The sequence below is a fragment of the Phytophthora cinnamomi genome, assembly GCF_018691715.1.
Source record: "Phytophthora cinnamomi strain GKB4 chromosome Unknown Contig95, whole genome shotgun sequence".
Classification (NCBI taxonomy): Eukaryota; Oomycota; class Peronosporomycetes; order Peronosporales; family Peronosporaceae; genus Phytophthora; species Phytophthora cinnamomi.
This window is the reverse complement of record NW_027151028.1, coordinates 231,133-241,584: the sequence shown is the minus strand read 5'-3', so window position 1 is coordinate 241,584 and position 10,452 is coordinate 231,133. Positions and strand designations below refer to the sequence as shown.

The 10,452-nt window shown below is 55.9% G+C and overlaps 1 protein-coding gene across 1 annotated transcript; it reads left to right on the top strand.

Annotated features, from left to right (window-relative positions):
- Positions 1–2,052: 2,052 nt before the first annotated feature.
- Positions 2,053–2,973, top strand: IUM83_16692 (ABC Superfamily; the record flags this gene model as incomplete). The annotated part of the gene is made up of 3 exons (XM_067941595.1): positions 2,053–2,309; positions 2,386–2,566; positions 2,650–2,973. The coding sequence occupies 3 exons, from the start codon at positions 2,053–2,055 to the stop codon at positions 2,971–2,973; spliced, it is 762 nt and encodes a 253-aa protein (XP_067783878.1).
- Positions 2,974–10,452: the final 7,479 nt, after the last annotated feature.

Here is a 10,452-nt window from a genome sequence, read left to right as displayed (position 1 = left end):
TTCTTAATGCTGGGGCTTTTCTTCCTTATTTTCAATCGAGGCTTGAAACTTGGGGTACTTCGCCAGCACGTCGTACGGTTCGAGGAAGGTGAAAGCTTGCTGTGGCGCTCCTGATACATGGACAGCGCCTTCTTCATCATGTCTCTTTCAGATGATCCTGACTCTCGCAGAGATTCGACTAAGGTCACGTAGCTGATGTACTTCCCGATAGACCACTGCATCACGCCGAACCGCGCTTGAAGGCTCGTCCAAGCTCGTGACTTCAGGTCTTCCTTTACGATCGCATTGGCAATGCCCTCCAAGCTCTCCATCTTGTCTTTAATGCGCGTCCAGAAGGTTTCTGCCGACTGAATAATTCCAACTGATGCATCTGTGGACACGTGAACATACGCTTTAGCCAGCTCCAGGTTCTCCAGGTTCTCCAGGTCCTGATAGCTTTTCCCCCGACGGTTTTTTTCCTGTGCCATTTCGAATCTGCCCCGCTACCTGAAGCGACGCTTGAGAAGTGACCATCCCCCAGCTATCCTCTTGCAATATTTGACAAAAGGATCGCTGGAAGATGGCCGCAGATAAAATTTGGTTTGGTTTTAGTTGAACCGGTGCGAGCGCGAAAAACTATCCAAAAGCTATTTGATAGTTAATAATGACTTTTGGTCGGTGTTTTGACCCGACCGGTGGGAATGCTCTAACGTGAGCTTTGTATAGGGCTTCTACACCGCGTCATTTTGCAACCCTCACTGGCTATTTGCATGCGACTTGGGTTGCAAAACAGCTTGATACCTGCTACTGTGTACGCTACCAAAGTTGCAAATGTGGCGATGCGGGCTCCAAAATCAGAGAATAACCGCGAGGCTGGACCTTGATCATTCAACCCAGAATCTGAGATCAGATTTCACATCCCAGGCTGGGTAAGACGTCTGATCTTCACTCCTGCAATCCCTTGTCTTGGTGCTTCCTAACGCTACGCTGTGGGCCTAGACTTGCGTCTGCCACACCAGCTACCTCCGAACTCGAATGTTCCCAGGTGGCACCAGACGAAGCTTGCTCCTTGCTTGGAAGGCCCTTGTACGCACGTGCGAAGTCCGCTGTGCCCCGTTTTCTTGAATATATACCTGTCCGCTCCACACACACTTAGTCCACTTCTCATCTCAGGCCCTTGGACCCAGGGCCTTAACAGACTCCTCCTTGTTCATCGACGCCGGCTCCGAGTTGTTTCCAGCGACAACACTTCCTCCGGTTGCTCAGACTGAGCGACTCACAACCGGTCTTCACCCTCCTCTCAGACCTAAGCGTGGCCCTGAGAGTTGGCTCGGTCTGAGCCTGTCTTGATCCTGGGTTCTCGCTCTGCACCCTGGGACTCCCGCGGACCACGCCTTGATGTAGGCGACACAGCGAAGCTGGGAGCCACTATCCCAGGCCAATCACGCCACACGGATACCACTAGCAACCCCAGAAACCACTATCCCAGGTGTTACTCTGCCAAAATCTCAGAGCGGATCGCCTTCCGCCCGAAAATATGAAGTACCGCCAGGAAACCAGCCAAATAGCAAGCAAAACCAGCATACCAATGTCCCGCGTGTGGAGTATACAACAACGAAGGCAAACCGGGCCGAAACTAGAAAAGGCGCGGTTGCTGTGACGGGGCCACACGAGCAACCTCGCACAGAGGAAGTGTGCTAACGAGAGTATACAAACTCTCAGTGAATGGTAGTTCACGTGTCCCTGGCCTAAGAGGACGGATTGATCAGAAATACGGTAAATCTAAGACTAAGTGTATTTATAGGTTATTACAGATTTGGCCTGCATACAAATCCGAAGGTCCCTATAGTTTATGCTATCGAAAATGTACCGATTGGCTCTGAAGCTTGTTGAGTCACTACTCAGGGGAGTGACCTTATGTAGCCATCCCTGAATAGTGCCAGGGTCACTATTCCATGTAATCCCGTTACATCCCCCCTTATATTCGATCATATTGACCAATCAGAGCTAGGGTACGGTGGCGACTCACGTTTCACCAGCACAGTCGAAATCCATCGACAACGGCGCGAGCTCATGCGCCTCGGCTCTCGGGCCCCAGAAAGCGACTGGCGTATCGCTGAGCAATCCCCACGGTCTCCACGTAGGAAGCATGCCTCCCAAGCGCAGCTCGCGCGGTGCGAAAACACCTTCAAAACCCCGGGCCGGGAGCCGAAGACCAAGAAGGCCAAAGCCATGGACGAGTTGTCCATGCTGAAGGAGGTCACGGGCGCGGCCACCAAGGAGGTGCGCTCTCCGAGCAGTTATCCGGAGGAGTCGCACGGCGAACATGTGTCTCGCAAGTCGCCCGATGCTCCACAGGATGAGGAGGGCACCCCAGTTTCAGTTATGAACGGCGCCCGAGTTCAGTTGCACCAAAGTCGTGCACTCCGGTGAGAGCTCACCAGAGGAGGAGAACACCTCCGAAGGCAGCGGGCAGGCTGCCAACGACAAGAATCAACCAGAGGGCGACGGGCCCAACGCCCCGGCCGACCCGGACACCCAGGCCGAGAAGCTACAGAGCGACAAGACGGACACCGAGCCCATGGCAGTTTCCGCCGGCCAAAAACCTGACTCTGGCGGAAGGCCTCGCGCGCGCCCGAGTTTCCATGGACACCGCTGCTACGTGCTCAGTGGGAAGAGCGTACCGCCTCTAAGTCGCCTCCCAACGACGACTACGGGGGTCTGTTCGATGACTCCGAGTCTGAAGAAGGGGATATCGACGAGCCCCATGAGGACTCTAATGACCTCGATGAGCAGCAGACGCAATACTACAGTGCTGACTCGGCCGCCCATGCGGGACAAGCAACGGCGCTGACTACGGCTACTGTAGGTCCTCTTTTCGGCGGGGGCGCTCCGCGTCCAAAGGGCTATTACCCGCCCGAGGACGGCACTGGTGCTCTACAGCTCCTGAAGAAGCTCACACCTCCTCGTGGCCTTGTCAGCGGCTACACCTGAAAGGGCGCCTATGAACGCGCTCTGGTTGAGACAGAACCGCGCTTTGTCAGCGACATAGAAGCCGCTCGGTGTGTGCTCTTAGCACCACACAAGATCCAATGAAGGAGCTCACCATGCTTCGTAAGAAGGCGGAGGACAACGGTGGCCTCTAGCCAGTGTGGGGTTATCCTTGGGTCAAGCCGCCCGAGGCTATGATCTGGATTGACGCGGAAGACCTCTTCTAGAGATATGTATCTCGTAAAGGGTATTCCGACCACGAGTATAAAGAACTCCGTGAGGACCGTTTGCTATCCACTATACTGGACCATCACGACCTCCGCGTCGAGTTCGTTCACCTCGTGAGCAAACGTAAGATCTACCCAATGATGGAGGAGCTCAAACAACAGGAAAAAGCCACAGCTCGTGAAGTGCGTGAGCGCGGTGCGACTGCGTCTGCTACCGTGCCCCGTACGTCGGCCAAGAAGCCAAGGACTACTTACGAAGCGTCCGCCGCTACTCGTCCCAAATCGCTACAGCCTGCGGGCAGGCCTGGAGCTGTTCAACAGGACCCCAGGAGTTTCTGGCTCCGGGTAACCCCTCCATTTCACGAGAAGTTGGCGCTTGCCGTGGAGACGCCGCTCCTGGAGGGCCCGCTCCAGGTGGAAGTGGAACTCCCCATTCCGGTAAAGGATGGCAGGTGGTGGCCTCGCACGGCCAAGGCTACGAGCTGGAGGCGTTGCCGCCGAGCTCTGAAACCCCGAGCCAGGTAGTGGCCCTTCAGCAAAAGGAGGTTCGCCTTCTCCGAGAGCGTGTGTACTCGCTCGAGATCGCGTTGAGGATTGGCCTTGGTGGAGAGGCTGTCTCCCGGGCTGGTCAGCCGGCGCCGTGGATCGGCTTCGTGAGGATGTTGATTCACTGTTCCGGGATGTCCGCGACCTCCATGCTCGGGCCGATCGTCGGGCGTACACGTCGGACTACTAGTCACTGCGTGACGGCCGAGCATCGTGACCGCGCGCCCTATCAGGAGCCGCAGCCTTTCCCACACCCGGCTCCGTACGGTCATGGCTCTTACGGGGGCCCTGCTTACGGCACCCCGATGTACGTCTCGTCGTCCCACGACCAGCAGGAGTACCAACCGCGTTATTGCAAGCCGACACCACGCTTCGAGGAGCTGCGCCCTCCTCCACATGGCCGCCCACCGCTTCCTGCAGGGACGTCGGAACCTGAGGGTCGTGGTACCGCTTCAGACAACCCACGTAAAACGTCGTGTGAGCCGTCATCGACTTCGGCAAGTCTATGGTGTACGAAGCACCATGTCGGCTGAGTACCGTGAAAGGTCCAATGAAGCGGTGCTTCACTTTGTTGCTCTCGACCGAGCTAACTGTGCTTAGCGGTAGGTTTCAGTATCTAGGAGAACTAAGTCCCCCACCTTAAACACGTTCAAGTTTCCTCGTCCCTTTTGGTCGGAGTACTCCTTTTGTTTATATTCGGCTTGTGCCATTGCATCTCTAGCCCCGCTGGTGATATTCAGCCTGTCTTCCACAAACGAGGACAATTGCTTCCGTAGTGAATCAGGCCTTACGTCCGAGACCTGGTAGGAAGGTTTTTCCGAGCCTCTCCCCCACTTACGACCTAAGTCCCAGTACCGCCTCGTAAGGCGAGCGGCACCTGAGGGTGTCGTAACCATTGAGGTAAAAGGGGATGAAACACCGTCGACGCGTGCACCGCGTTGCTGATAGCAAATTCAACCATGGGCAATCGGTCAGCCCAAGAGCGGGGATTCTCCGCGCAGATACTGCGGAGGGTGTCCTCGAGCGCCCTATTGACGCACTCTGTCTGTGCGGGTGATCCCCCGTAGACATCAACAGTCGAGTGCTTTGAAGACGGAACAGGTTTTGCCAGAACGCAGCGGTGAACCGTTTGTCTCGATCTTAGACGATGGTCTCGGGAAGACCGTGGTGTCGGAAGACACGATCCATGAACAGGCGAGCCACCGTACGGTGTTACGGACTGGTGCAAAGTGGGCCTTCTTGCTCAGACGGCACACAAAGGCCACAACACCGGTGTTGCCACGGTCATCGGCCGGAAGGCCGGAGACAAAGTTGAGACTCATCGACTTCCAGCAGTCCGCTGAGACCGGCAGGCTCTGTAATGGAGCCGAGGCGTGACCAGCAGGCTTCGCCCACTAGCACGTTTCACACATGCGTACGTAGGTGGAAACCCATGTGACATTGTGGAACCACCAGAACGTCTGAGAGTCGGCCGAGTACGTCCGAGGTGGCCATTGGACGGCACGTCGTGCGCCTCCACCAGGATGTCGTACTTGAGGTTCTCGTCGTTCGGCACAACAATACGGGGAGGATCCTCGAGCTCCACCCTATAGTGGAGCAGGCCATCAGCCCACTCATAGCGGTGAAGCCGTGCACGTTGACGAGGCGCAAGCCACTCGACCTTGGCGTCCCGGCCAACGGCTAAGAACCGCGCAAGAAGACCAAGGTTGGCATCGTCACGATACGCCAACCTGATACGATCGTAAAGCTCCGTCGTGATCCGACTAATATGAGCGAGCTCGTAGACGAGTCGGCGCAACAGCGCGTCGGCAAGCACATCCAACCTGTCCAGCTTATACTCAACGCAGTAGTTGTATTCCGCGAAGAAGGACAGCCAGCGCGCCATCCGCTGGGATATGTGCGGCGTGTTGACGGATGTCTTTGTAGACATCAACGGGCGTAAAACCCAGTAGGTACGCCCGAACCGTGACGAGGGCGTACTTCATTGCGAGTAGCTCCTTGTAATGAACGGGGTAGTTCCACTCGGCAGCCCTAAGCTGCCTTGACTGGAACGAGATGACCCTTTCATGGCCATTGTCGTCGGCCTATAGGAGCTCATAGCCAATGGCGAAGTCTGATACATCACAGACAACGCTGAAAGGTTTCGTCGCATCCACCAGGACCGGGCTGTAAGCTCGCTTTGATGCCATCAAAGGCATCCTGGTGGTGACTCTCCCAACGCCAGTCGACATCCCCGTTCAGAAGATCCGACAGTGGCCGTGCCAGACCGGCATCGCCAGCAGTGTACTTGTGCAAGTAGTTGGCGAGGCCCAACCACTGGCGTAGGCCTTTCTGTGACCGGAGTTGCGGCCAAGCCGCAATGGCTTTCACCTCCTCCGGGTCCGCACGGACCCCAGCGCTGCAAACGAAATCTCCTCAGCTGCAAACACGAACTTGTCGATGTTAGTGTACAGCTTATTCGCCCTCATGACTTCAAACACTCGTCGAAGATGCAGGATCTGCACCTCCATGACCGTCTGGCCTGCCTCGGCACGGCTGTGGACTAATATGTCGTCAAAGTATGTCTGCGGGAACGCACGCAAAGGTCGGAACAATTGTGTGACCGAGCGAATGAACGGTGTTGGGGTATTTGCGAGGCCCGGTGGCATTACCAGCCATTCCCAGGGCATGTCGTTCGGCGTGCCCACAACCGTGAGCGGAATGTCGCTCTCGTGCATCAGGATCTGGTAATACCCATCCACCAGATTCAGGGCACTGTACAATGTGCACCCGACCATATTATTGAGCAACACGCCCTTCCGCGGGATCGGTGTCTGTGCTGGCACCGTCGCGCTGTTCAGCTTGTTATAAGCATGAACCAGACGCCACGTTCCGTTCGGCTTACGAACACAGAAGGTGGGCGTCGAGAGCGGAGACTTCGACTCTCGCACCATGCCTGCCTTCGCCTTGGCGACAAAGAAGTCATCAATGACTTCGCATTGTTCCAGGGGAAAAGGCTATTTCCTCGTGATACAGTACTTGCGCCCGACACGAGGTCAATCTCGTGCCTGATTCCCCTGTCTGGTGGGAGTTGGAACGGAGGGTCTTTCGACACTACGTCCTCAAACGCCTTCACTAAGGAATACACCGGATCACGTGGGTTCTTGAGAATATCGGAGCCCATACACGACGCGCGCTGTCTCTGGAACGCCGCCAGGACGTCCTTGTCCATGCCTGAGGAGGAGTTCAACTCCACTGACGTTGACCCCGGCCTTAGGGGGACCAACTCTGATATCCCCCTGGCCTTCACCTCGGTCAAGAAGTCCTCCATTGAGAGTTCTTCGAGGTTCAGTAACTCTGCAACTTCGGGCATGGCCGAAAGCTGAACAGCACCTGCCTTGACCTGGAACCGGTGACGCCGTCGAAGATATGATAGCATTCTTCGGCGGCTGGACCCGGACTGATAACGCCGACGCGTTAGCGGCGGACATCGTCGAACGGGCGACTAGGCCCGGCTTACGACGTGACACTCTGGTGTCTACGTCTGGTGGTGCCGACTTGACGGCACGGCGGATCGTCTTGATCTCGTGCGGAACTATGTTACCCGCCTTGACGTGTGGAACTATGTTACCCGCCTTGACGTGTGGAACTATGTTACCCACCCCGCCGTGTGGAACTTGGTTACCCACACCAGGATCGCTCTCAGTGGCTCCCACATCAGTTATGATCTGAGTGACCTCGTGTGGAACTATGTTACCCACACAGGAAGCGCCTGTGGTGGCTTCCTCATCAGTTAAGGTCTGCCTGACCGGACGTGGAACTAAGTTACCCACGCCAGCACCGACAGCGCCTCCTCTAGCAGCACTTGCAGCCCGCAGAACTCTGTTACCCGCATGTGGACCTAGGTTACCCACCTGGTAGGTGCCGTCTGGCACCCCCACACCAGGAACCTGGTCGGTCCGGTCACCTTCGGAGTCGCCGTCGGTCTCGACGACTCCAATGAACAGTTTGGACGCTACTACGCCCTGGCAGCCCTCGCGGTCACTCCAGCGTGTACCAGAGGTGGGAACATGACTCACCGAAGTTCTGTCAGAGCGTGGGGGACGGCTTGCTCCAATGGCCTTGCCGCACAAATCGACCCAGGCTCGTGTTCCACGGCATACTAAGGGTCAAGTCGTACTTGTCCATACCTAGGACCTTGAACGGCTCTTTGCTGTAAAAGGATTCGAACTTGACAGCCAGGTCCATGTTGATCCGAGGTACTTCTACCACCGAACCGTCAGCTAGCCTTACGGAGACCAACCCGTTGCCTTTGCTGCCACGTAGAACGTCTGCATACCTGTAGCGGTTGCGCGCGACTATCTGGCTGCGCGCAAAGTTCTTGGACGCCCCAGATGCGATCACGATTATCAAGGGATGATCGCGTCCCAGTACACTCGCGTGCACCACGAGCTACCCATCTCTGCCCCTCTCCGATTCTAGAGTACATAAATTCTCAGGGGCTAAATCCCCAAGGCTTGCGCCACCCACACGTCCCTCATGAAGCCTCAGGGACTCTCCAGGGGACGCCCCGCCCCTATTGGCGTCCTGCGTTCCCCTGGCCCCTGGACCTTTACACTCAATGGGCGTCGAAGAGAAACCCTTCTTTTGTCCTCGCGCAGGACAGGCACGTTTCATGTGCCCCAGCTTGCCACAACCGAAGCAGTAAATGTCGTTCTGCTCGGTCATTCCCAAATCCATGCGACTCAGGGACTCCCCAGGGGGCGCCCCGCCCCTATTGGCGTCCTGCGTTCCCCTGGTCCCTGGACCTTTACACTCAATGGGCGTCGAAGAGAAACCCTTCTTTTGTCCTCGCGCAGGACAGGCACGTTTCATGTGCCCCAGCTTGCCACAACCGAAGCAGTAAATGTCGTTCTGCTCGGTCATTCCCAAATCCATGCGACTCAGGGACTCCCCAGGGGGCGCCCCGCCCCTATTGGCGTCCTGCGTTCCCCTGGTCCCTGGACCTTTACACTCAATGGGCGTCGAAGAGAAACCCTTCTTTACCGAAACCGCCATTCGGCGCACCACCCGGGAGAGGGCTGCTTTGCCATACCGCGGCGGGGTGCGAGCCTGTTTGGGGCTGTATTCCTCCTGGAAGGCGATCAGTATCGCCGCCACCACTGTGCTTGTTTGCACCCGGAACAGTTGCGTGCGGACTGGGCCAACACACAGACGTCCATGAAGACGGTCACCTTGATGTGTTCGGGAAGGGGCGATCCCGCCAACGAGGCTGTGAGGACTCTCATTTCTTGAATATTCTCGTCCAGCTCGCGCCTTCCTTGTTTGCAGACGAGAAAGCGCGAGCGCTGGCGATACTCATAGTTCGCCGGAAGGAACGTGGTCCGCAGCTGCTCAAAGCGCTGGGACCATGATGCAAAACATCCCGGCGTTGTAGTTTTGCGCGTATACGCCCAACTCTTAGCGCGACCACTAAGGTTGGAAAGCGCAAAGTAACACGGGGTCGCTCGCCAGAGACGAAAGCCGCTTCCATCGCGAGCTCGACCTCGCGGACCCAGAAGTGAAGGTTCTCGCCCTCCTTCCCTTCAAAGGGGTGAATATTCAGCCTCAACGGGTTCGGTTGCGCCGGCTTCGGCGCGGCTGCGGAAGCCTGCAACCCCTGAACATAGCAATGGGCCGTTGCTCGTAAGTGTCGAATTCGCTGATGCGCTCGACCTGCTCAACTGGCGTCACTGCCGCTTAGCTACGCCGAACATCTGTTTCAAAGATGCCAGCATCTTCCGAACTGACTCGAACTACGAGTCGTTCCAGTGAGGGAATTCACTTCTATCCATCTTGGCTCACTCGTTGAGACCACAGAGGATTCGGGTAGTCCAATCTGCCCGCGTAGGTGTATAGTCGCCTACAAGTGCTACCAAGTGTGACAGGGCCACACGAGCACCTTGCACAGCGGAAGTGTGCTAACGAGAGTATACAAATTCTCAGTGAACGGCAGTTCACGTGAGTAAGTCGGCTTAAATAGGAGTTGGGAACTGGGCTCAAAAACCATTTTGTCAGAACAGAGTGGTGAGGGAGAGAGACAGCGAAGACACGATGTATGCCGCAGAATTTCGATGGAGAGATGTGGTGCTGCACTACGCGTATGGTGTGCCATGCAAGCGTGTAGGCCACATATTCGGCATCAGCTCGCGTACGGTATTTCGATGGTATCAGCAATTCAAACGTGATGGCCACGTGATGGTAGGTAAGCGATTAAAGAAGACGAGACAGCCCCTCTGGGTCGAAGCGAAACTCCGCGCCCTCGATACGGACGCTGGTTCTGCTCGTCCTGTTGATTCCTCCTATTTTGACTGATATCTTGGCTGGTGTTTGCATAGCCGCTTGCTCGGTGGATTTATTTGTGCGGACTTCCTCGGAATGCCGAGGTAGGTTGGGGCTGACATTTCAGCCTATTTAGAGACCAAATCGATTCCAACTCTAAAATAGCTTTGACGCGATGCTGCATAAGACCGATTATAATTAGGGGTACCCAATTCTAAATAAGGGATGGATCGAATAAATAAGGGTTCCCGTCTCTAAACAAGGCACTAAATCAGCCAATTTACTATCCGATTAGACATTCTGAGTGCTTTTCACAATAAGACTAAGTGTATTTATAGGTTAGTACAGATTTGACCTGCATACAAATCCGAAGGTCCCTATAGTTTATCCTATCGAAAATGTATCGATT